Here is a 27,849-nt window from a genome sequence, read left to right on the forward strand (position 1 = left end):
GGTTGGAGGTAAACCCAAAGCTCAAAAACGCATCCCTATACTTTACATGTTAACTCTACCCCGAAATACGATACCCCACCTAGCGATGGGTTTTTACTTAACCAATTGCATCGTTAAACTGGGGTTTGCCTGTAGTCTGAGTTAGAGGGGTTCCACTGTAAACAGATTCCTTTCTGTTTTCTTCCTAACATTAACATATGAAAATACAAAGAAAGATAATATCAAGTCCTCACTCAAACTTTCAACTTCTAGCCAGGAGCAGGGTGGCTCAATGGTAGAGTGTCTGACTTGAGACCAAAGAGCTGAGTGTTCATGCCCCACCCAGGTAGCTGCCTTGCTGGGAAAGGTAGAGTTCTCCCATTACCTAGCAGGGCTACATGATCTATCAAGGCCTAGCTCAGGCTCAGGGAATTCATTCCATTCAACTTCTGGACATATAACCAAACACTTCATACAGGTATCTGGAAAAAGTAACCATCATCCCCATACTCAAACCAGGAAAACCACTAAATAATCCTGCAATATACTGGCCAATATCACTACTTTGCACACCATCCAAAATCATGGAAAGGTTGTCTCTAATAGTATCACACTCTCCATCCCTCTCTTTGACTTCTAACATGAATTCTGACCAATACATTCAACCACCAGCCACCTCTCCAAATTAACTCAACTCATCTTTGATGGATTCAGCAAGAAACAACCACCATTAAGAACCATCCTAACAGCTATAAACATAAACAGTTTTTGACAGTCCCAAAACACAAGTAAAAAATTCTTGGACACAAACAGGGAAGAAAATGATACACAAATGGTTGGCTAACTTCCCCTCAGGTAGACAAGTCCAAATACCAAGACCAAACCCACAGGGTTCAGTCCTTTCTCACTCACTATTCAACCTTTTCCTCCATGACCTTCTCACTCACTGTTCAACTTTTTCCTCCATGGCCTTCTCACTCATTATTCAACCTTTTCCTCCATGACCTTCTCATTCACTATTCAACCTTTTCCTCCATTTTTCATCATTCATTGCCAGACGCCATGTATCCCAAACGGGGTGGCCAAGGGCTTAGAGTTAATTGTTTTACAGGGAGGGGCACTAATCCTCCACCAACCCCACTGGACACGTAGGGAGAACGTTATGCCAACAGCATCTGGTGTTCCCAGGCGGTCACCCATCCAAGTACTAACCAGACCCAACGTTGCTTAACTTCGCTGATCGGACGGGAAGCGGTGTACTCAACGTGGTATGGCCGTTTCCTTCATGACCTTCTCAATTACTATTCAACCATTTCCTCCATGACCTTCTCAATCACTATTCAACCTTCTCCTCTATGACCTTCTCAATCAGCATTCAACCTTTTCCTCCATGACCTCAATTACACTTCAACTTTTTCACCAATGGCCTTTTCACTCACTATTCAATCTTCTCCTCCTCGTCTTTCTCACTCACTATTCAACTTTTTCTTCCACGACCTGCCAACTCCTCCCCCTTCAACAACAATACAGTACTGTCCTATGTCAATGACTTGGCAGAAGATCAGCTCCAACTATACTAAAACTCATTAGAAAACCGGCTAAGACAGAGAAACTGCCTCATCAACTAAATGAACCACTACCCTCTTCACCCCAAACAACAAATCTCCAACTCACCCACATGTTTCCTTCTTTAACCAACTATTCCCACTGGAAAGACACCCAAAACATTTTAGGACACAAATGACATTTTCTTAACAAACAAGTGACAGTAGCACAAAGGCATCTCATAAATTTGAAATCATGAAGGCACTCTCAAGAACTACCTCACACTTTTGGACACCAAGAAGAATCCCTGAAACACATAAACAATTTGTCAGCACAATCGTAAACTATGTTAACCAATGCTGGGGCTCAACTTTAACCAACACAAGCAAGGAAAGATGTCAAAAAACACCCACTTAATGTAGTAGTACTCTGTTTTAGGGTAGCTCTACACTGAGCGGCAAGCCAAAAGATTTCCAGTAAACCAGGAAATCATATACAACGCTGGGTGGTAACCTTGTAACCAACCGACACGTGTTCCCTACATGGCAGCAAGTGGGTTGGCGGAGGCTTAGTGCCCCTGAAAACAGCTAACGAACAAGAAGCCTTGGACCAGGACTGACCAAAAGATGACGACTAAGGACCAAACAAAGGACATGATATGGATGGTGATGTGGAATGTAAGGGGTGCAAATGATGAGGTGAAAGAGAGAGAGAGAGAGATTGTCCAGGTGCTTGAGGGTGCAAAAGTGGATGTGTGTGGATTAACTGAAACTAAATGGCGAGGAGAGAGTGTGAGAGAATGGGAGTATGGATAGGGTATATGTGCAGGAGTAGGTGAGAATGAGAGGGCAAAAGAAGGAATGTGTATTGTTGTGAGTAACAGATTGAAGGAGAATATAAGAGAGTATGGATCAGTTGGCTCAAGGATTGTGTGGGTAAGATTGAAAGTTGGAATACAAATGCAGGCAACTGCGTGTATGTGTGTATGTGCCAACGCAGGATCATGCAAGCAGAGTGAGAGAAGAGTTCTGGACAAATGTGGAAATGTGCATGGAAAAGTATGAAAGGAAGGAGAGAGTGTCTTTGATTGGTGATATGAATGGTAAAGTAGGGAATGTGAAGGTAGAGGGAGTAGTTGGTCAGTGGGGTGTGCCTGCTGAGATAGATAAGAATGGCAGTGCTTTAGTGGACATTTGTGTCGGGAGGAGGTTGGTGATAGCCAATACCCTCTTCAGGCACAAAATGATCCACAGGCATACATGGCGAGTGATGAGGAGGGTGGGTGGTGAACTGAATGAAAAAAAGGCAATGATTGGATGAAAGGATGCAAAGATGTGTAATGGATGTCAAAGCATATAGAGGCTGGGGGGGAGAACTTTCTGACACCACTTGGCCAGAATCAAGGTCCAAGTTAAATGGAAAAATAGAAGACAGGAAAGACGGGAGGAAGTAGTAAATGCAAGGAGAGTGGAATGGTTACAAGAGGATGAGAAAAAGGTAGAATATAAGAGAGAAGTGGCAGAACGATTGGGTGAATATAGATTGGAGAAGATGGGGGACGTGGAAGGTGTGTGCAAGGTATTCACAAAGAAATCTGTGCAGCATGTGAGGTGGTGTGAGGGGTGAAGAGAAGACGAAAGGAGGTGCAAGGAACAGCAAGGTGGAATGAAAGGTGAGACAGGCTGTGGCACAAAAGAAAAAAGCATATAATGAATGGATGAGAAATAAAGGCGTGGAAGAAGTTGAGAGACGGAAAAGAGAGTTATATGTAGAAAGGAAAAGAGAGGTGAAAAGATCAGTAAGAGAAAGAAGACAGTGGATGAGGAATTTGGAAGGAATTTGAGTATCAAGTGGAGGGAATGTAAGAAAATGTTCTGGAAAGAGGTAGAGTTAGGGTGTCAAAGAAGTTAGTCAGGAAGTGAAAGATAAAAATGGTAGATTACTAGTGGAGAAGGAAGAAAAAGTGAGCAGATGGAGAGAACACTTTAAGGATTTGTTGAACTTACAGAATGAATGTAATGCGAGTATAAGTGGCTGGGCAATGACTGGAAGAAGGAGGGAGGTGGGAAGACAGGAAGAAATCAGTAGGATGGAAGTTGTGGAACCAATGAAGAAAGTCAAAAAGGGGAAGGCCCCAGGAACTGATGAAGTGTGTAGTGAAATGCTGAAGCATGGGGGAAAGACAGTAGTAGAATGGATGTAGAAGATGTGCAGATTGGCCTGGGAGGAAGGTAGAGTCCTGGAGGATTGGAAGTCAGGTAAATTATTCCCTTGTACAAAGGAAAAGGGAAAAAAGAAGTGTGTGGAAATAGTGGCATTTGTCTTCTTAGTGTAACAGGAAAAGTACATGGTAGGATATATTTGACAGAGTTGGGGAAATAACAGAGGAATTAGTTGGAGAAGAACGGGGAGGTTTTAGGAAGGGAAGAGCTTGTGTAAATCAGATATTCATTCTTAGATCTTTAGTGGAAAAATTTCCAGAGAAGGGAAAGAAGTTGTATGTGCCCTTCATGGATCCAGAAAGCATATGACAGGGTGGACTGACAAGATTTTTGGAAAGTATTAAGAATATATGGAGTAGATGGGAAGCTGTTGAATGCTGTGAAGAGTATGTATGAAGGTGCTAAGGCTCCAGTGCGTGTGGATAGTGAACTGAGTGAATTTTTCTTTTTGAAGGATGGGTTGAAACAGGGATGTGTCATGTCTCTCCATGGTTGTTCAGTCTGTACATGGATGGTGTTATAAAAGAGATGCAAGGTAGGGCAGTGGATGTTGGAGTTACCCTAATGAGAGAGGGCAGTGTTTGGAAACTCCCTGTACTGTTGTTTGCAGATAATACTGTGTTGTTAAGTGAAGACGAAGGGGAGTTGCAAGGCTTGGTGGATGAGTTTCGGAGTGTGTGTAAGAAACAGAATCTAAAGGTGAATGTAGGGAAGAGTAAAGTTATGGTCTTCGAGAGAAGTGAAGTCAGTGAATGTACAGTGAGGTCCGATGAGGAGGAAATGGAAAATGCGAGTACCTTTAACCCCTTAACCGCGGGTGTCGTTCCAGAATGACATTGCAAAAACTGGACCAAACCGCGGGTGTCATTCTGGAATGTTTGTGAATATTTTGAATACTGCGCGCTTTTCCGCGCGCCAATTGTTTCAAGGGAGAGTAGCTATTAAGTTCTTTCACTCCAGCCGACCCCCACCTCCCTCCTCCCACCCCCCAGGCCCCCCACCCTACCCCTGACCAAACATGCATCAGTATCTGTCCAGCTGTGTGAGTGACAACACCGCTGATGTGCGGGCAATTACAGTGCCTTTTACCTGCCTCATTGAACACAGAGTGGGTGTTTATCGTATGTGCAGTGTTCATATATGTTTTGAGTATTATTATCAGATTGAGGTTGGCATTTGGTAAAGGTGTGTGAGCGAAAAATAGTGATTTTAGATCGCTCACTTCTAATGGCACTGCCCATCCGGTGACAGTCAACAAAATCATGAAACCTACATCACTGCAAAGCCGAAGGTTAGTACTTTCTAATGGTACCTTATTTTTCGCTCTAGATTTATTCTGTGCAGAGTTATAAAGGTTTAAAGTTTGTTTACATTTTGGCTGGAACCCCCGTGGGGGGGGGGGCAGTCGGGTCAAAACAATGCCCGCGGTTAAAGGGTTAGGTACTTTATCTTTAAGTACTTGGGTAGTGTAATGAGTAAGGATGGACATTTGGAGGATGAAGTGCTTGAAAGGGTGCAACGAGGAAGAAAGGTTGCTGGTTCCTTGAAAGCAATGATAAACATAGAAGTGAACATGGAAGTGAAAAAGTTACTTCATGACAGTATTGTGATACCAACTCTAACGTATAGAAGTGAAGCTTGGACCTTGTTGGAGGGACACAAGTCAAGAGTGAGAGCAGTGGAAATTAGTTATTTGAGAGGAGCCTGTGGAGTCACATGGTGAGACAGACTGTCAAATAAGGAAGTGATGGAGCATTGTGGTGTGGCTGTGGATGTGATAGGAAGCGTTGGGAGAGACACATTAAGGTGGTTTGGCTATGGGACAGGGTGGTGTGGAGGCGATTTGTTTGTGGTCACCCCGTATGGGATTAAGGTGTCTGGCAATAGACAGATAGACAAAAACCACAAATACAGATCGCTTACACCAAGAAGTAAAAATATTTCCAGTCAAAGATCATATGAATATGAGACACACAATTCACTGCTTCGGTTCAAGACTCATCCCACCATTGTAACTTCATGTTGCATCACCCACATCCACAAAGAAACATGAAATTCACAACTGCCCAGCACTACACAGAGTGTCTCTGCAACATCCTCTCTCCTCAACTCAATACTCCAATTCACAGACAGATACATAAATGCAGAGCCACCATAGTCATCCAAAACCTCAAGTCAAACAACAACTTTTAAAAACCACCACTAGACATACAATCCTCAGAAACATCCCTATTCAGAGAGAGACAAAAATACTTAGCCAGACTGCAATGCAGCCACTATCATTCCCTGCTTCAATACCAACATAAAATACAACTAATAAACAAACCACTTTGTCCAACCTGTAATGCAGTCCTCCACACAATATACTTACACCCACATGCACCAGACTGTCACAGCACAGACACTCCTTCAACATAACAAAAGACCTCTGGGAGCGACCAGTCACAGTTGTCAATTTCCTGCAGTCTACTGAGTTCACAATGAGATGAGTCTGGGACTGCAGCAACATAAGTTGATTTTTTTTTTTTTTTTCACACCATAAAATAAAAATCCTTGGAAAACCATGAGTCAATGAGTGGAATTTGCCTGAACAGGGGTATAAATTATTGTATATACTGTACAGTACTATAGTACTGTCAGTGTAACTCACTCACTGTCTCTTTTTCTGCCTGTACAGGGGTATACAGTACGTTATATACAGTAGTACTATATAGTACTATCAGTGTAACTGTCGATTTCTATCTCCCTCTTTGCCTGTACAGAAGTATACATTATACTGTAATATACAGTAATATTGTATAGCATTATCAGTCTCTCTCTCTCTCTCTCTCTCTCTCCCAGTTTACTTGTATGATTACTACTGTTTGTTGAATCTCACCTGGTTTTTCCCGAATTCAGTAAGTCGTGAATTTCTCTTATGTGGCCACCAAAATTTTGTGCTTCCTGAAAAACATGAAGGAAACTCTTTAGAATTGCTATATATCAGTAATAAAACATATATAAAACTGCCAACTAGTATATGTACTATCTTACCTGTATCAACTCTTGGGAGAAATAAAATCTGATAAACAGTACTCTACATAAAAGTTCTGATTTCTTGAACAGAATTATATAGTTGCTGGTTAACCCTGATATGTTTGGTCAAGCAGACCCATCAATGACAGGCAAGCATCTGCTTCTGTAGGGTTGTTCTACAGGTACAGAATAGCGTGTACACTGTACACCCTTACCCCGTTATCCGGCGCATTGATAACCGGACCAAACACAAGAAATAGGGGAACATTCCCACAGTCTGAACAATTTGAATGTCTGTCGCCTCACTAGTCCAACACCTCGCCTCTCCCTAGGTTTGAAACAAGGCTCTCCCGGTCCTCCCTCCCTCCTTTCATCCCCTCTCCCCCCCCCCTGTCCCTCCTCCATCCCCCATCATACTCAGCACTGCCAGGCATGTCTCCCTCCCTATCCTCCTGCCCTCCTCACTCCTGGTTCTCTCTCTCCATCCCCCCACCCTCCCCCACCCCTGCTTCTCAAGTGTGTGTGTGTGTGTGTGTGTGTGTGTGTGTGTGTGTGTGTGTGTGTGTGTGTGTGTGTGTGTGTGTGTGTGTGTGTGTGTGTGCGTGCGTGCGTGCGTGCGTGCGTGCATGCGTGCGTGCATGTGTGTGTGCGTGCGTGCGTGCATGCGTGCGTGCGTGCGTGTGCGTGCGTGCGTGTGCGTGCGTGCGTGCGTGAGTGAATGAGACTGGGGGTAATAGAGCAGTTTGGCCATCTTGTCTCCTTCCCTGTCCCCCTACCTTCCCCCACCCTCACTTGTCTCCCTCCCCATCCCCCCCATCCTCCTCCAACCCCACTTGGTGCACTGCCAGAGATATCTCCCTTCCTGTCCCCTTGCCCCCTCCAACCCCTGGTTGTTCCCAACTCCATCCCCTCATACTCCTTGACCCCTACTTGTCTGCCCCCCCTCCAAGCGCATGAGTGTGTGTGTGTGTGTGTGTGTGTGTGTGTGTGTGTGTGTGTGTGTGTGTGTGTGTGTGTGTGTGTGTGGTGAGAGAGAGTGAATGAGAGAGTGAGTGAGTGAATGAGAGTGGTGAGTGAATGAGAGTGGTGAGTGAGTCAGTGGTGAGTGAGTGGGAGTGGTGAGTGAGTGATAGTGGTGAGTGAGCGAGTGAGAGTGGCGAGTGAGTGATAGTGGTGAGTGAGTGAGTGAGAGTGGCGAGTGAGTGAGTGAGGGTGGCAAGTAAGTGAGAGTGAATGAGTGGGAGTAGGGAAAAGGGGTAGTAGAGCAGTTTGTCTTGTCTCTCTCCCCCACCCTGCTTGGCATGCTGCCAGTAGCCTGTCTGGTTGTCATTCAGACAATTGCCCTGAAGTGGTGTTGAACACCACACATCCCACCACCCTATCCTCCTGCATGTGATGTTTGATGTGCCATTTTTTAACAATAGTATTGTTAATGAGGATAACATTACCTATGGTGTTTCCGAGTCAGTCTATTGAATAAGGCATATGAGAATTTGGGTTTGGGTCCGGAACCCATCTCTGACTTTTCTTCAGTATCTTATGGGGAAAATTGTTTCGATATCCGACATACTCGCTGACCGAACACTCCCACTGGTACACAACACTGCCAGATATCGGGGTATGTGTATATAAGGAACCATCACCTCCCTGTGGTAGACAGTGCCTCACCAGGGTCAGACCAGGGTCCTTCCCACAGCAAGGTGCAGGTTAATATGATGAAGTTTGGCTCCTGAGTGGACACTGAAGCTGCTCCATCCAGGGTGCACAGCGCCATACCATGTAGACTACGCATCAGAAATACTGTACAGTACTTCAAACTACTGGCCATCATAAGAATAAGGATCTATGATATAAAAAGGGGGGATCTAATTAAATCCAAATGTTTATGTGCATATTATGTGCTTATGCCTTGTTTAATTTTATAGGTAGTCACCGTCATGCAGTCTATGATGTATTGCAATATCAGCGTAGCCTATGCCAGTTGCGAATGGCACCAGTATTCCCCCCCTCCCCCCAAAAAAGGAGCTACTCCTGTGTTCAGCACTCAGAAACACATATAAACAATTCTGATGTACAGCTACAGACCACCCTGTGATCCATGCAAGTACAGTAAATGCTCAATACAGCGAACCCCTCTTATTGTGAACTTCGGATACAGTGACCCACCATTTCCAGAGTGAACTTCCGCCGCATATAGGCTAGTGACCTTTGTTCGGATTATCCGGCAGAAGTTCACGTATCAGATGGCTACCGTGACTCACCGTTGTGAGAGCACCCGCCAGCCCAGCAATGAGTCACGTAGGCTAGCTAGCCCATGTGCCTCACCCCTTTCCTCACTGGGTCTTTCTCAGTCTGTGCATAGTACTCGCTCTGTGTGTTTCTCTCTCGCCTTACCTCTCTCACTTGCGTTACCCCTCGTACCACGTGCGACCTACCTACACTACTGTACCTACCTACAGCAAGAATGGCTTCCAAATCACCTAGCCCTTCATCCTCAAGCAAGGGGTAAAGAAAGATTCTCTCCCTGACCGAGAAATGTAAAATTATTCAGGAGTACGAGGAAGGGGCAACACAAAGTCAACTTATGAATAAATATGACCTGAAGAAGACAACAATCCAAGACCTCATCAAGGCAAAAGAGAAGGTGAAGAAGGCCATGAAAACAGTGGAGGCCAGCAAGAAGGGGAAGGAACTCTACTGCAAGCGACAACTTCTCATGGAAAATCTCAACGAGGCAGTGTATAAGTGGTATACGCACGAGAGAGCAGAGGGTGTTCATGTTCGAGGTGATGATATTCAACATGTGGAGCAGAGGCTCGCTCATCACTTAGGCCATGACAATTTCACGTGCAGTGATGGCTGGTTGTGGCACTTAAGGTGGTGTCACGGCATTGAGAATAAGGCTATCACAGGCAAGCTTTTAAATGCCGATGCTGACACAGTGGATCCTGTCATAGACCAGTTTCGTGAGTTGAAGGAGAAGGAGGGCCTCCACAACTTCCAAATCTACAACGCTGACAAAACTGGTCTTTTTTGGAAGTCCCTCCCCAGAAATACGCAAACCTCCAAGACTATAAGCAGCACTCCGGGGAGAAAGAGTGCGAAGGATCACATATCAGTGTTGGCGCGCGCTAATGCTGACGGGTCCCACTGCATGAAACCAGTCGTTGTGGGTAAGAGTAGGAAGCAAAGGGCTCTCAAAGATATTATGGATAAGCTTCCTATGGAATACCACAGCAACCCTTCTGCCTGGTTTACCAAGGATATTATTAACGACTGGTTCCATCCCAGCTCTGACCCTTCCGTTCGGCAGCAATAGGCCTGGTATGGCATCAGTAGCAAGGATGTAAAGGCTGTGCTTCTCCTTGACAACACCCCAGCCCACCCTTCCACTGTGAAATTGTGTTCCAAGGATGGAAAAACAAAGGTGATATTTTTACCACCCAACAAGACTGCCTTACTTCAGCCAATGGACCTGGAAGTGACTGAATGTGCCAAGAGGCACTATTGAAATATTTACCTGGAGCAGTTCTTAGGGGTGACTGAGGATGGGATGGAGGAGGAAGGGTATGTGGCCACCAGGGGAAAGAAGACACTGGACAACTTCAAGAAATACAATATCAAAGATGTCATACTGAGCTGGGCAGAGGCTTGGAAGAAGGTGCCAGTGACTGCTCTCTGCAACGCGTGGTGCAAGCTCTTCAAAACCTCCCAGACTCCAGCCCAGAAGCCTGATTTCGAGGGGTTTGAACCACGAAAGGCAGCAGAAATGTTGGCTGCAGCTGGTCAAGGCTCCATCCCTGCAGAAGAGGTGGAGGAGTGGCTGGATGAGGATGGTGGTCTGCCTGGATACCTCCACCAGACAGAGGAGGAAATAATCCAGGAACTGATCACGCCTGAACCACCTGCGGAGGAGGAAGAGGAGAGGACATATCAGCCATCGGTGCAGCAGACACGCTCTCAGCTGTTGCAGACGACACTGGTAGATTTCCGCATGAAAACTATGAGCTCCTCAGATGGATTAAGCTGGACCTTATGAGGAGAAACCAGGCCAGGCAAGTCCAGCAGAAAATTTTGGACTTCCTCAAGCATGTCACCCTGCCTCCTGGGAAAAAAAAAAGCATACAGTGTCAGAGATCTCAAATATGTCTGTTGCCTCCCCAGTTTGGCCTTTGGCACCAGCACACCTTCCTCACTGACACAAGTGACATCAGAGCCCAGAATTAATATTCGCTGAATCAGATGATGAATGAGTGAATAAAGGGTCATGTAAAGTGTATATATGGTGTATATATTCATTCTTAGATCTTTAGTGGAAAAGTTTCTAGAGAAGGGAAAGAAGTTGTATGCGGCTTTCATGGATTTGGAGAAAGCATATGACAGGGTGGATAGACAAGGATTGTGGAAAGTGTTAAGAATATATGGAGTAGATGGGAAGTTGTTGAATGCTGTGAAGAGTATGTACGATGGTGCGAAGGCTGCAGTGCGTGTGGATGGTGAACTAAGTGAATTTTTCTCTTTGAAAGTTGGTTTGAAACAAGGATGTGTCATGTCTCCATGGTTGTTCAATCTGTACATGGATGGGGTAATAAAAGAGGTACAAGGTAGGGTAGTGGATGTTGGAGTGGCCCTGGTGAGAGGGGATAGTGTTTGGAAACTCCTTGTACTGTTGTTTGCAGATGATAATGTGTTGTTGAGTGAAGACGAAGGGGAGCTGCAAGGCTTGGTGGATGAGTTTGAGAGAGTGTGTAAGAAACAGAACCTAAAGGTGAATGTAGGGAAGAGTAAAGTGATGGTCTTTGAGAGAGGTGAAGTTAGTGAATGTACAGCGAGGTTAGATGGTGAGGAATTGGAAAATGTGAGTACGTTTAAGTATTTGGGTAGTGTGATGAGTAAGGATGGAGGTTTGGAGGGTGAAGTGCTTGAAAGGGTACAGCAGGGAAGAAAGGTTGCTGGTTCCTTGAAAGCAGTGATAAGAAACAGGGAAGTGAGCATGGAAGTGAAAAAGTTACTACATGACAGTATTGTGATACCAACTCTAACGTACGGAAGTGAAGCTTGGACATTGTTGGAAGGACACAAGTCAAGAGTGAGAGCAGTGGAAATGAGTTATTTAAGAGGAGCCTGTGGAGTCACGTGGAGAGACAGGCTGACGAATAAGGATATAAAGGAGCGTTGTGGTGTTGATGTGGATGTGATAGGAAGCGTTAGGAGGAACACACTGAGGTGGTTTGGCCATGTGGAGAGGATGGAGGGCGAAAGACTGACGAAGAGAGTGTATTTGAGTGAGGTGGAGGGGGGAAGAGGGAGGGGGAGGCCGAGGATGAGATGGAGGGATGGGGTGGAGAGGTATATGAGAGAGGGGGGTGTGAGTTGGGAGCAGGGCAGTGAAATGGCGGGGGACAGGGCAACTTGGAGGCGATTTGTTTGTGGCCACCCCAAACGGGATTGAGGCGTCTGGCAATAGATAGATAGATAGATATTACTGTACTTAAGTGTAAATATTGTTCTGTAATGTTCAGTTTGTATCATTAAGTGTTAAATTAAGTACAGTATAGTGGCCTAGTGATATAGTACAAAAATTTCTGGTGAGTACAGTGTGGTGTGCTCTGGTGTACAGATATACTGTGTGGTGCCACCATCTAACCTCTTTAGAACCCTGCCTCCCTCCTCTTCCTATGGTGACTACAGCATCACTTCCTGGCATGGTAAGTGTACTGTAACAGTACTACATTATACTGTATTCTTATGATAGGTATTATATTTATATGTACAACTTCATACAGGACGGTATTTACATGTATAACTATATAAACCACTGAATTCTCCAGGTGAAACTTCATAGAATCAGTTTTGGTCGTGGCTGTGCACGTAGGACCAAACGACTCCACAGATATAGTGACCTCGGTTTGGTAAACCTTTGGATAATAATGACCCTCGGATATAGCGAATCATCAGAAACAGCAACCCACCCCTCCCCCCAATTAGTTCGTTATATCAAAAGTTCACTGTGCTAACATTACCCTTTGTATTTTTTTCTGTAAGTGCTGTGAAAGCAGCTTGAGACTGACTTATGGGTTTATTTACTTTGCCTATTTTTATTACTAATATCCTTTGTTTTCTTCTGGACTGTTTCCAATACATTAGGGCCCCACAAGTAACGTTTCTTGACTGGCGATTTCAAGTCTAACGGTAGGATAGAAATTGTCTTCAGCTTCATAACTGGTGACAAAAACCTTGAAACTAATGACCCCGTGGCAACTGTCGTCTAGCAAGCGAGTTACGAGACAAATATCGACTCGTTTTCCTAGCAAGTGAGTCTCGTCTAGTGAGTAAGCTGCACCTAGTGGGTGAGTCATATGGCGTGTTTCGATTCGGTGTTGTCCTGCCCATCGTTATGCTAGTGCAACCTTGCCCTATTCTCGTTATTTTCGTAGAGAAAATGAGGAACATGAAGCTGTGAGACAAGCTATCAACGCAATCGACGAAGATGAAAGGACCAAATGATGTTGCCCCACTCAACCCTATGGAACCTAACGACTATGAAGGGTTTGAAAGTGATGATGAGATACTACAGGAGATACGGAGAAAGGCTGGTGCTCAAGAGGGTGGCAATGGTGGAGAGAAAGGTGGCGATGGTGGTGGTGGCATTTACTCCCAGTAAGCATGCGCACTCTGAACTCCCAACTTTTCTTTCAATAAACTGCATTCTGAGTATTAAAGGTGACTTTTTGTTGCTTTCTCTTATTAATTGTAATAAGTATATAAAAATGTGACTATCTGGTGGATAAAAGTAGACAAATATGGAAAAATAGTCGAACTTTCTAAAATGTTCCAGTCTACTTTTATTTTTTGCTATTTAAAGTTTGCCTCCAAACTAGTGGTTTCATGACTAGCGAGGTTTCACCAGTCTCTTACGATCGCTAGCTGCGAGGCTGTACTGTATAGTGATCCCTTGGTTATCATGCATGAACGGTATATACAGTACCAGGCCTAATGTGTGATAATACTACACAATAACAAAAGCACACAACCTATGGGATTTACCCTAACTGGTACTAGGCACTCCACTCATAAACCAAAATTTTCCCTTTTACAACAATTTGCACTCACTAAATACACAATGTATATACATATATACTTTTATGGTTAGTACCATATCAGAAATACACACAGGCATGGTTAGGTTAAAAGAAAGTGATGAAAGGGCAAAATATGGAAGAAACATGTACCACAGAGAGACCTGAGATGGGCCTGGGGTAAGGGGCTCTGAGGATAGGGGGTGGAGAGATACTAGTTTCCATCACCAGAGATTAATTCCCCAAGTGTGGACTCATCTTTGAATTCTCCAAAGCCATCAGTAACTACAGATAGTACACCACCATTTCGGCAGAAACCAGCTCAGGTGTGGAACAATGATGTTATTTTGGCCCAAAAATGTGTGAAAATTGCAAGAGTGCATACTTTCACCTAGCAGTGATAACAAAAACTGCTATAACCAAGTGCATTAAAACAAATGGATCACTGTATATATTTTTACTGTCCTAACAATTCTGAAATGGAAACAGAGGAAGAAATAGAAATTTTACACAAAAACAGGGGGAATAAATAAATAAATTACTGTACCAGTACTGTACTTAGCTTCATATACCATATTTCAGCCCTGGTAAGGAGGTGGGAAAATAATGCTCGACTAGAAACTCACCTGGAGGTATTTTATGTTCTGTGAGAATGACTCAGTCTGCTGGTTTGGGTGAGGATATGCCAGTGAGGGTATGAAATTAATATATATACACTCAATCGTCGTAAATCGCGGCAATTTGGGTCTGGACCACCGCCGCGGTTTACAAAATCCGCAGTTTATAAATAATAACTCTTACGTGAAAAATTAATTAGGGTCTGGACTTTGGCCAACCACCCCCCAAAGCACCCTACCTACACCTATCTAAGCACCATCAAACACAAACATACATATTTAGGAATATTCAGTGCATGTATTTAATAGAAATAAGCAGTGTTAAGGGATTTCACCTTAATCCTATGATGATATTGCTTAAGTGAATGAAGTGGGGTGGTGTTGGGGAGAACTTAGAACCTCTCAGCATGAGCTGTGGGTGCTCCCTCATGCTGTTCTCCCTTCTCCAGCTCCTCAGCCTCCCTCAGGAAGCCCTCAAAGTCTGCCTCAGAGATGACTGATGCTACGTCATCCACGTCCTCAGTGTGTGAAGGGCCAGGCTGTGGTTCAGGCTCAGCTTCTGCCCTTACCCGGGCAAAATAGTGGGTGATGAGTTCCTGATGTTTCTTATTAACTCTGCGGCATTTGTATGCACACTTGCCACCAGGAACGGGTGGTGATTGGTTGTTGGGTCGTGATTTTAAAATTGAATGCCGTGGTTTATGATTCTCCTCGGAAAAGGCCCACTTCGGTGACTAGATCCACGATTTTCGTGACTTAACAGTGATTTAAGGGTGCTGGCAGTCTGACAGCCACTTTGCCGCGGTTTATGAATCCGTGGTTTATAAACACGCGGTTTACGAGGATTGAGTGTATATTTTTTTAAATAACAGAACGGATGAAGGAAAAACAAATGAATTAAAAAAAATAATCCATACACCAGATTACTGGTGTCCTCTGCTCATAAAATATCTGTAACAGTTAGACTTGAACAGCTGTGGGTTGAAATTTGGAGGGAAACAACTCTGGGGAAGCAAGTTCCAGAGAGATGCAGTTCGGGGAATGAAAGAATTCTGATAGGCAGAAGTTCTGCAATATGGCTGAGTGACAGTCCAGTCATGAGCGCTACCAGATGCCCGTGTAGCACAAGGTAAGGCATGGAGAGGTGGCATCATGGACGCAACTTCGTCTGTTTGCCATAAAAATATCTGTAAAATAATGCCAGGGAGGCAACATTCCTTCTTACTTACAGGGGAGGTAGTTTATTTGTAATGGAAGGGTTGTTAATAATTCTAACAACTTTGTTCTGAATTTTGTCTAGTTTTAATGCAACCTCTCCACATCCATTCTACAAGGGTGAGAAATATTCAAGCTGAGAGCGCACATGACTCTTACAAATTATACCTAACTGCTTATCAGTGAAGAAGGTACGGACTCTGTACAATAATCCAAGTTACGAATCTGGCAATATCTGTCTATTAGTAAATTGTATATATTTAGTTTTACTAGCATTAACCCGTTAACTTCTCATGGCGGTTTTTGGAGGTGTCTGTGGTGCACAGACATAGGGGTAAATATGAAGTTTCCCAAAGACCAAATTTTGTCTTAGGAATTGAGAGACCACATGCCAAAGTACACAGTAAGGAAATATTAGTTCAATACAGTATTTACCTTGGTAAAGCCATGGATGAACATCAAAGTGTTTGATTCCCTATTGCAATGTATAGTTTTCGTTTTCTCTTTTGGTTTCGGTTTCGGTTTTGAGGGGTCAAACATGCTTGCACGGGTTGGCCTTGGTCACCATGGCATTATATTCGAAATTCACCTCCGCAGCCAGGGCTGTATTGAGCAATAGCACTCGGAACAGCCCAGGCTGTATAGAGCAGTTAATGGGTTAAAAGAGACAAGATTGTTTTGTCCCCATTCACTGATTGTAGACAGATCTTGATTTATGGAGATGGCTGTACTGAGTTGAGAGGTAGAGATATTAGACTTTGTAAATGGGTGTCTGAGTGTGAATGAACTATGTAGTGTTGAGTCATCTGCGTATGAGTGGATGGGATTGTGGGTGACAGATGAGAAATCATTAATATGAACCAGGAATAGGGTTGGCGCCAGAACAGACCCCTGTGGCACGCCAGCATTAATTGAGTGAAAATTGGAATATACAGCAGCTACTTTTACACTTATTTTCCTGTCACTAAGATATGAAGAAATCAAAGGAACAAAAGACGTTAGTCCATAGCAAGGGAGTTTGGACAGCAGGGAACGGTGCCATACTTTGTCGAAAGCTTTAGAAATATCAAGAGCTATTGCATGAGTTTCTCCATGTAGATCAATTGATTGATGGATTGTATGAGTTAGGAGATTAATTATGTCAATGGTGGATCTTTCGTGGCAAAAACCATATTGTCTATCACTAATTAAGTTGTTGGATTCAAGATGCTTAACAATGTGCTTATTAATTAAAGTTTCAAATACCTTACCAAGAGAAGATGTGACAGCTATTGGTCTGTAATCAGAGGGGTCAGAGGAACTTCCTTTCTTCGGAATTAGGTGGATATTGGCTTCTTTCCATGAATTTGGGAATAAAGAAGTACATATAGTCTAAATAATTTAACTAGAACATAGGAAAGTTCAGGGGAACATTTTTTCAAAACAATTGGCAGAATTCCATCTGGGCCTGGAGCTTTGTTAGTAGGTAAATTGTCTAGGATGGATTTTACGTACAGTATCTTGTCTGTATTTTAAGTGGGGCAAGTTCGGGAGTCAAGTTCTAGTACTGGGGCATTCTGGCTGGTATCGTCTATGGTAGAGTTTCTGGCAAATGTACTGGAAAAATATCCGCTTTCCCACATGGGTCACTTGTAAAGTTGCCATCTGAAGATTTTAGTGGGGGAATGGAAGATGACTTGTTAAAGTTATTATTGAAAGAATTACAAGTTGACCAGAATATTCTATTGTCACTAGGGTTGTTAAGTAGTTTTGATGCTTGCTTTTAAAGACAGTTTGATTTAGCTAGATTTAACACAGCTTTTGCATGATTTCTAGCAATTTTAAATTGAGAGAGTGATTCAGATGTTTTTGATTTTAAGTAAGAGTTATATGCTAATGACTTTTGAGCTGTAGCTCTGGCACAGTTGCCATCAAACCATGATGCAAGATGGACACTTATAACACTGACTGGGCCATCCCCATAACACATACGATATCATTCGGTGGTGTGCACGAGGAGCATTTTATATAGACCACTCTATACAGTATTATGGACACAGATACACTGGTAAAGGTTACATCAAAAATTTATTGATGGGAATAAATACACAAAATAAATAAGGTCAAAACTGGACAAAGTGGATGAGAGTGTAGAAGCTGCAGTTGTGGAAAAAAGGCTTTTCCGGGAATGGAAGAAGGATGGTATCGTAGGGGAATACTTGGCTGCCAAGCGTAGGGCTAGAAGAGAGGTATACCGGGCGAAGTCTGAGTCACAGAAACTTCTTACCTGATAAGCTAAAATGTGTGGAAAGGAAGAATATGATATTTAAGGTGGCAAATCAGGTGGAGAGGGAGAATTGGGATATTAGTGGTGAGCAGTGTGTGAAGAATGATGAAGGGTAGTGGCGAACAGTGGGGATATTAAAGATGAATGGAGAGTGCATTAAAGTTGGTTGTTGAATGAGTTTGGCTGGGACAGGGAAGGTTTGGAGCCAGCAGATCCAGTGACCCCAGGTTCTTCTGATAAAGTTAGAATGGGTGGTAAATATTAAGCTTCAGCTCCAAGATGCACTAAAAATGTTTGTGTTCTTTTAAATTTTCAGACCAAAATGGAGCAGGCTTCCCTATGACTTTTTCAGTGCAAACGCATCATTTAATATTGTGGTTGGTAAATAAGGAGGGGTCGATTATTCAAGCTCTTACCTAATATAAACACTTAAATAACCTAAATTAAACTACCCAAACCTAACTAACATCAATACCTAACAACTTACCCACACCTAACCTAATCTTAATGTATATGCAATTGTGGCTAGCACTAGGAGCTGCAGAAACCCCCTTCTCACTTCCTTATTTACTAAGTGCTAAACAAATAACTTGCACCTCAAAAGGCATAAATAAAAATCTCTCTAATCTGAGCTATTAAAAAAAAAAAAAAAAAAAAAAGAGGGGGGGGGGGGGTGAATTTGGGGGCTGAAATTTTACATACACCAAATAGGGCAGACTCAATTGTCAGGTTAGGTCAGATTAGGCTTTATCAGATTAGGTTATCTTAAACTGGGTTTGGTTTCGTCAGATACATTACACCCTGTAACTGGACAGATTAGTGGAGCCAAAATGACTACTGGCAAACTGACCTTGGGCCCTAATTGACCTGAATGCCCTACATGGTGGGCAGCCATTTGCTGTGGTATGTGTGCAAAACTGAAGAAGCCATATACATTATTAATGGCTTCAATATAATGCATTTCTCAAACCTTTTAAGGCTACCAGTACCACGATAATTAAGCTGAAGTTTATTAAATATTAAATCTATCTATCTACAGGCAGATGCCAGGATCCCATAAGGGATGGCTGTTTGTCAGTGTGTTAGTTGTTTTACGGGGAGGGGCACTAATCCTACAAGAACCCACTTGTCGACACATAGGGAACATGTATGGGTTGATTAAATGGCTACCACCCAGCACTGTAAATGGTTTCCTGGCTTATGGGAAACCATTAGGCCTGTCACTCAATGAAAAGCCACCTGAAAAGGCAAGAAGAGCAATAAAAAGTAACAGGAAAGATAGAAGAAATAGAAAGGGAGGAGGGAAGACACAGAGATAGAATGACAGGTGAAGGAAGAAGTAGGCAGCACATCAAGTGAGAGGATGATGGTCGCCACCACCTAAATACAACTGCCAATTACATGCAAGGTAGCTCTGCTAGCTACATTTTCAACAAGATTTTAACATTACAAGATATTACAGATCACACTACTTCACTATGCAGAACGATACAGCAACCTATATCACTCTGTAATCACAACAATACCACTACTATCCATGAAAATATGGTCAAATTATAGTAATGAGCTCATAAGGATTTCCTAATTTTTTCTTTATACAGGCTTACCCTGATATCCAGCAGTGTCATGTACCGGTGGGAGTGTTCGGTCTGCGGGTATGTTGGATATCGAAGCAATTTTCCCCATAAGATACTGAAGAAAAGCCAGAGATGTGCTTCAGGTCCAAATCCAAACTCTCATATACTGTACCTTACTCAATCAATAGAGACTGACACAGAAACACCATAAGTATTGTTATTATCCTCATAAACAATGCTACTGCTAAAAAATGAGACATCAAACATCACATTCAGCAAGACCAGGTGATGGGACGTGTGGTGTGAGATGCTTCTGGGCAACTGACAGCCAGGCAAGCAGCTGGCAGCGTGCCAAGTGGGGGTATGGGAGGGAAGGGAAACAAAAAGGGAGACAAGCAGGGGTGGGGAAGGGTGGGGGGACTGGAGGGAGATATGCTGGGGTGGAGGAGGGAGACAAGTGGAGAGAGACAAGTGGGGGTGGGGGAAGGTGGGGGGGACAGAAAGGGAGACAAACAGGGGTGGAGGAGGGCAGGGGGATGGGGAGGGAGACAAAAAAGCCAAACTGCCCTACTTCCCTCCCCCCTAGACTCACTCACTCACCACACACACACACAAGACAAGCGGGGGTGGGGAAGGGTGGGGAGGGATGGGGAGAGAGACATGCTTGGCAATGATGAGTATGGCAGGGGATGGAGGAGGGACCAGGGAGGAAGAGGGAAGAGAGGGGATGGAGGGAGGACCAGGAAAGCCTCGTGCATCACCACATACGTGTTCCGATGTGCTCGTTTCAAACCTTGGAGGGGTCGAATGTTTGTATCAGCGAATTGACAGTTGTTCGGATTGTGGGAATGTTACCCCATTGCTTTTGTTCAGCCTAGCAAATCATCGGTTAGTGATGCACCAGATCTCGGGGTATGCCCGTACTGGTAACAGACAGTGTGCCATTCCTTCAGGTATAGCTACATTTTTTGTGAAATGTCATTACTTTCACAGACAGATGGTTTATAGATAATCACTCCAATATCCGACGTAATAGAGCCATAGGTAGGTCCGGATATTGGTTCTGTCTGGATATTGGGCCCCAGCTTATGGACTTGTACTTATGGATCCTAACTCAGAGAAACACCTATACAACTCCCTCTGGACATGCATAGCACCTATTTAAGACCCAAATCACACCAATAAGGCACATAAATGACTGAAATAAATGCAAAAGAAACATAAAATGAGGGTTTAGAAGTACGTTCATACAATAATAAACATTCTGGTGACTGGCTCCTGGACTGGTACTTATGGACCCTAACCTAGCCTAACTCAGAAAAACACCTTCCTACTGCACATGCATAGCTCCTAACACCCTATTCACACCAATAAAGGACATTAAAGAGTGAAATGAGGTAAGTATAGTATGGAAAAAAGTACAGTATGAAACATTCTTATGTCCGGATAGTGGGGATGTTCGGATATTGGGCGTCTGGATATTAGAGTGATTACTGTAATTTATAATATTCTCGACATTACTTGCCTGGGACAGGTGCCATTTTTTTCAAATGCAAGGGTGGGCTGAGGGTAATGTTTACAATTGCCTGTAGCACCATCTCTGCTCAACTATTCATTAGTGTTGACAGCTCCATAAAATCATTACACACAATGTTATTAGACAAATATCATGCCTTATAAGGCACTGGGAAGTGATATGGCAACATAATGATCATGTGTTCTGAGCCAATCAGCATTCCCCTTCCTGCTTCATAAGTCAATTAAAATTTATTCCATCCCACCACTAAGTAATGTTTCTTGATCCCCAGCTGGTTCAAATTCAGCTTCCACAATGACTAGTTTGTGCAACAGGTTAAACTTGAAGTCTTGGCTATCAAGACATTTTGCAAAGTACTGCTGTCAGTTTTCCACACCGACATGGCATTCTTCTTAGTCAAGTGGACTGTTCACACTGCAATGTACCAGTTGGACCAAGGTATTCCACCGGTACACAACGAGGGGGAGGATGCCAATCATTAATCAGTCAAAAAATGGCCAAATCATCTCCAGATTAGGACAGGCCTACTGGTTTTGGTACCGGTATGTCAGGTTAGAATTGGAGAGGTTAACTGTTTTCATTTTTTTATCCCATCATTTCCCTCGTACTTCAAGTCGTCCCTTCTCCCTGGATTTCATTATTGAAAACGGCATCCAACCTGAGTGTTTCCATTGGTTGTTGGTATGATTCTGGTGCTTTTCATCTTCAATTCTGTTTAAAAACATTAGGAAATTGTTTCTAGCAATTTAAAAGTGGGTTAAATTAGCTATAAAAATACAGAGATTTGCATTAGCTATAAAAATACAACGATTTGCAAAGATATGAAGGTCAAAATCAAACTGATCACACCAAAACCCACTGGAAACACCAAGATTGTATTTTAAAAAAATTTTGTGGGACCATTTCCATAAAATGACTGCTAATATTCCTAAGGATTTTCATTTGGAAGCATAGGTCATAGAAAATATAGTAAAACAGAGGTAAAGTTATGCACTGATTCAAACAGTTTTCTTACAAGCCCATGTTTTTAAGGAAAATAATTTTAGCATTTTACACATCAAAGTTGATTAACATTTGAACAACAACAACAAAATGAAAAGAACATGCAAAATATATGGTACCAGTACCGTACCTACTTTACAATATTAACGAATGCTGCCTAAACACCTGTGACATGTTTACTATTGATCCCACCAACATTCACATCAGTGCATTAAACAAACTCAATTGTACATACAAAACATAAATCGCAGTAGAAAGCTACAGCATTGGAAAGCTAAACAGTAGGGTGCTGAAATATACTGGGGGTGGGGTGGGGGGGCTTTTCCCCACCCTATTCTCTAGCAGTTATAACTAATCTCAGTGTAACAACTAAAATGTCCATCTATCTATCTATTGCCAGACGCCATCATCCCGTACAGGGTGGCCATTTGACTCGAGTTATTTGTTTTACAGGGAGGGGCACTAACCCTCCACCAACCCACTTGACACGTAGGGAACACGTATGGTTTGGTTATATGGTTACCACCCAGCGTTGTAAATGGTTTCTTGGCTTACAGGAAACCATTTGGCTTGTTACTCAATGTAAAGCCACCTGTAATGGAAAGAAAAGCAATAAGTAGTGACAGGAAAGATGGGAGAAATAGGAAGAGAGGTGCATTAGGTAAAAACTGCACCAAAGCAGTATCATGCATTAATAGTGTTCAGCAATAACGAAACATTTGGCGATAATCACATGACCATGGCATTGCAAAGGTACCAGTAGGTGTGATCGTACTGCAAATACTCATGTTCATCAGATATAAGAAAGTACATAAATTGGTAAAATAAAGCTCAGCCAATAGAATGGAGCATGACATTCCAAAACACTGAAATTATACACAGTATGAAGCACAATAATGCAACACCCATCTACAAACTTTTTTTTAAACGAGATGGTTAGGATTATGGCAGCCATAATTATACACATACACTCATGGACTATGATTACGACACTTACTGAGCATATAAACATATAATGAATGCTAGAGCCGAAAGGTTAGGTTAGGTTAATACTGTATCTCTACAATTCAGCTTAACCCACCAGAATTTAGCAGTCATGTTGGGTGGTTTGGTTAGGTTAGGTTGGCTTAGGTTAATATTGCTTCAAATCGGCTTAAACCGCTAGAACTTAGTGGTTTGGTTAGGCTAGAAATAGAATAGGTTAGGTTACGGCTGCCGTAATCATAGTCCGTGAGTGTAGGTTATGGCTGCCATAATTGTAGTCTGTGAGTGTTGGTTAAGGCTACCATAATCGTAGTCTGTGAGTGTAGGTTATACCTACCGTAACTGTAGTCCATGAGTGTTGGTTACGGCTGCTGTAATCGTAGTCCGTGAGTGTATAGGCCTACTTATGGCTGCCATAATCCTAACAACAGCCTTTTTTTAAACAAACATTTTTAGAATGCCCATTATAGCCTCTAAAAAAGAAAACTCTCAATAATTCATTCCAATAGGATATTTATAAATACTGCATGACTGTCACCATATACAAATGAAAATAAGTCTTGTCTAGTAGATCTGAAAGGTACATCAGTCATGGAGTCATCATTTCCATCCTATCACCATATCAGCAAGTAATTACACGAGATCAGATCCTGGGTAGTAGTAGTAGTAGTAGTAGTTGTTCCCTAGGAAGTCTGGCTGAACAGCCCTGAGTCCCTATGGAAGGCCATAGCCAAGACCGAGCTTTCCCACAGAGCTCTCAACGAGTGTATGTTGTGTTGTTGGTGCAGGAAATTGTGTGCAATGCAGTCTTCCATAATGTGTTTAATAATATGGGGTGCTGTGTTGCATCCTGGACAGGCATCAACGACGGAGTCATCCAGCCTCTTCTGACAGCTCAAGAGGGCTGGATGATGCTCACATCTCCACCTGGCCAGATGGACCTTGTCCTCAGGAGGGAGGTAGGATTCAGAAGGGTGGAAATCAGGAGGCCATTTTTGCAGTTGTCTTTGAGTGACTGAATGGAGTGGTGAGTGAAATGAGCATGGATATGCTTCAGGAAGCTGGTTTGAGGTGCATGAGGGGGTAGAGATGACAGTATTTGTGTATATCGTATGCTGGAGTGTTGCTTTGGTAGTCCTTTGCGTGTGTGGATGTACTGCCATGTAGTGTAGAGGATAGTGTGGGTTTGTGGAGACTGAAGCAAAGAATTTGTATGCCAATCATGCCTAGAGGATCCTCAACTTTGACATTTTGGTTTCTTGGTGTACTGGTAGGTGGTCTGTAGGTGTGGTAGCTGTGCAGCCTGTGATTATTTTTAGGGCCTTGTTCTGGATGGTCTGTAGGGTGTTGTTGTGTGTTTCAGTGAGGTTAGAAGCCCAAGCAAGACTTGCACAGTTCATCAATGAACATATATATTGTTTGTATACTGTGGTGGTGGTTTCTTTATTGTGTCCGAATGTTGCATGAGCATGTGACCTTACGATGCTGAGTCTTGGTGTTAATTTATTTTTAATGTTTGTGATGTGGTTTAAATGATACTGATGTATTGTATGTTACACCAAGGAATTTGTGTGTGTGTGTGTGTGTGTGTGTGTGTGGTAGGGTTTATGGTGAGGTGTGGAATGTGACTATGTTCTGATGTCCAGTTTGTGATAAGGGTTACTGGAGATTTGACTGGGGCTATTGTGAATCTGTGATAAACCATTTGTGTAGTGTATTGAGGTAAGGTTGGAGGATGTGTGCAACTGTCCTTGCATTTTGGTATGTACATATAAGTGTTATGTCGTCTGCATAGGAAGATATGTGAATTTGTGGTGTGTGGGTATATCATGCATGTATAGGTTAAGGAGTGTAGGGAACAAAACAGATCCGTTCGTGAAATTTCTGATGTTCGATGACTGACCGGCAAATGTTAAATAAGCACATCTGTCTGCTAAATAGTTTGCCAGCCATTTTTTTGTGTTATTGTGCATGTTTGTGTTAAATATTTTGTTTGTGAGGTTGTGGTGGGGGATGGCATCAACAGCTTTGCTAATGTCTAGTGTGACTTGGAGTGTTCTGTAAGGTGGCCTTGCTGAAGTGATGCCATCAAAATCTCTTTGTGTAAGGTCTATAAAAAAAAGAGTTTGTGGAGTGTAGTGGCCTAAAACCATGTTGTGATGGGGCTAGGGGAGTGTGAGGTGTTACCGTACTAATTGTTGTACCAGTCATTCAGTGACTTTGGAAGGGGTGCAAAGGAATGTGATGGACTGGTGTAAGGAAGGTAACATGGGGTCTTTGTTGGGTTTGGGGACAGTGATGACGGTACCATTCTTCCACATATTGGGTACTATCCTAGGTATAAGGAGCTTAAAAGACCCATGCTCTCAAGGATGCATCCAGAGCCAACCCATCAAAGAAGGTTTATCCCTCAGGATACACCTCTCCATATAGCCTACTGTAGTAGCAGGGACAGACCAGTAAAGCATAGGCAATGGTTACTCTTGCCATGCCAGGCATATTATGGGATGTCTACCAATTTCAGCCTCCTTAAGTGGGAGGTAAGGGCAGTATGTCCCATGGAAGTCAGTGCCACATGAAAATAAGTTGCTGGTAGGCCTTCAGACTGATATACTGACAGGTAAATGGTAATGCTTGAATTCTGTGGTCATAAGAAAGATCAAATTTATCTAAAATCGTTCCAAACACATCCAAAAGCTTTGCAAACTACTTTGTGCACCACAAAACAAATATCAATTTGACTCCAAAATTCAAAGCTGTCAGAAGCATTTAGCAAGAAAAATGAACAAACTGCAAGAGAGCTCCCAATAAAAAAAAAAAGATGAAAATTTTATTATTTTTCATGATTGTAAATTCACTCTTACACCCAGATTTTGCAGAAATATCATTTATATTATTAAAGAGTGTACAGTATAATTCATTTATGAGACTCAAATTCTGTGAAAATAAAATGTTACTCAAAAGCACAAAGTCAGGTTTGTTAATGTTAACAGTGACGTCCTACAGAGGATGATGGGTCAATTCAGACCTGAAACTCATTCATTCGGTTAGTTAGGTTACATTGAATTAACTTGATGCAGTGCTGGCTACTTATTCCTTCACCTGTACCGGTATCTTTCTTTCTCTGTGTCTGCCCTCCTTTCTCCATATTTCTCCCATTTTTCACGTCCCTTTGTGTTACTCTTCTTTCCTAAACGGGTTGCTTTACATTAAGTGACAAACCTAATGGTTTCCTGTAGGCCAAGAAACCCATTACAACACTGGGTGGTAACCATGTAACCAACCCATAAATGTTTCCTACGTGCCAATAAGTGGGTTGGTGCAGGGTGTGCCCCTACCCATAGAACAACTAAAAGTCAAACAGCCACACCTTACAGGTTTGGTTGACACTGGTTAGGCTGAGATCATACTAGGTTAGTAGGGAAAAATGATTAGTGATGGGTTAACTTTGGAGACCTATTAACCTAAAAGTCTGATATGGCAAGTGGTCGCATGCCACGGTTTGCATGTAAAACTGGTGGTTTCATAATTGATATCTTCAGAATCACGCTGCTTTTACAACTTTTTACAGCTATCACAATGGTAATTACACCAAAGTTTATTGAAAAAAAAAAAAAAATGTAAATATTAAGCATGGGAGCTCTTCTGCAGTTTAACCAAATAAGAATAAAAGGTCAAACTGCAGAACAGCTACCACTAACAAATGATTAAAATTTTACAGCAGGGATTATCTTATATTTGTAAGTTCACTCGTGATACCGGGTACCCAAATCCTGCGGATATATCATTTGTTACTCAAGATTGGATTATTCAATAAAACCAGTCATATCAAAAGACACTAACCTTTTGAAATATCCCATTATTAATAGCGGCCGCACTTATGAACTCAATATTCTTACTAATAAGATTGTTATCAAGATCGGAGGAAATACTTCTATAGATATCCATGGTTCTGACAACACGTGCCGAGCACTCAGCGTCAGCTACTCAACTCATACACGTGGATTTTGTTTATACTGTACTGCTCTTATTCTTCTTGTGGGTTTGAGCGACGCGACCAAAACGATGGTCGGTAAATGTACCCTTTCTTTGTTTGATTGTTTGTTTTTCAGGCAACTCCAGTTCGCTTTCTGTATTTTTGTGACTATTTTCAAAGTGGTAAATTACTTTCTCCCCCTGAAAAATTTTCCACCGTTTTCATTACGTTCTTTAATGGGCCAGAGACAGAGTTTTATGTTGGATTAAAAACTCATGTATAGAGTGTTATAAGACAGCTGCTCCCAAAGCCGTAAATACGGTTGTTTTACTCCTTAGTACCTCCCCAGCGAGCGTGTGACTTAAGGTCGCCCTATTGAAACACCCGCTCTCTCTCTCTCTCTCTCTCTCTCTCTCTCTCTCTCTCTCTCTCTCTATGATATACCGGCCGTGGCAACTCAGGGCACCACTACACCTCCAGGAGGAGACTACGGAGGGGTAGATGGTGCGCGCGTCATGTCCAGGCAATACGGACATAAGTCCTCCTGGGCCGCACGTCCCTATTCCCCGGAGTGCGCCTGATGTGACCGCCCCAGTCCTAGTGCACTACCTTACGGGCGAGCTAGCCCTCACCAGGGGGGTGGAGCTGAACCATCAGCTCCAAGCAGCACTACAGCGACGGCCGGTAGCCGCGCAACCCAAGAGACAGCCTGTAGCCACTCTAAAAACCAGGAGACGGCCTGTAGCTGTTCTGACAAAAAGGCGACGGCCTGTAGCTGCGCCCTTGTGATGGCCGTTAATCACACACAAAAAAGGCCATGGCGTGTAGTCGGGCC

General features: G+C 43.0%; 1 protein-coding gene and 1 non-coding gene across 2 annotated transcripts in view; both read right to left on the bottom strand.

Annotated features, from left to right (window-relative positions):
• Positions 1 to 27,002, bottom strand: part of LOC145404970 (proline-, glutamic acid- and leucine-rich protein 1-like) — a 201,360-nt gene extending 174,358 nt beyond the window's left edge. The window contains exons 1-2 of the mRNA XM_080276475.1: positions 26,882 to 27,002; positions 6,625 to 6,689 (exon numbers count right to left, since the gene is read on the bottom strand). Of these exons, the coding sequence (XP_080132601.1) occupies positions 6,625 to 6,689; positions 26,882 to 26,986 (170 nt within the window). The 5' untranslated portion in view covers positions 26,987 to 27,002. The remainder of the gene's footprint in view (positions 1 to 6,624; positions 6,690 to 26,881) is intronic.
• On the bottom strand, positions 1,143 to 1,261 carry LOC145405178 (5S ribosomal RNA). The gene has a single exon (XR_013898280.1). It is a non-coding gene; the product is annotated as a 5S ribosomal RNA (ribosomal RNA).
• Positions 27,003 to 27,849: the final 847 nt, after the last annotated feature.

The sequence above is a fragment of the Coenobita brevimanus genome, chromosome 65 (genome assembly GCF_032717465.1).
Source record: "Coenobita brevimanus isolate Jiangsu-jjx chromosome 65, ASM3271746v2, whole genome shotgun sequence".
Lineage (NCBI taxonomy): Eukaryota > Metazoa > Arthropoda > Malacostraca > Decapoda > Coenobitidae > Coenobita > Coenobita brevimanus.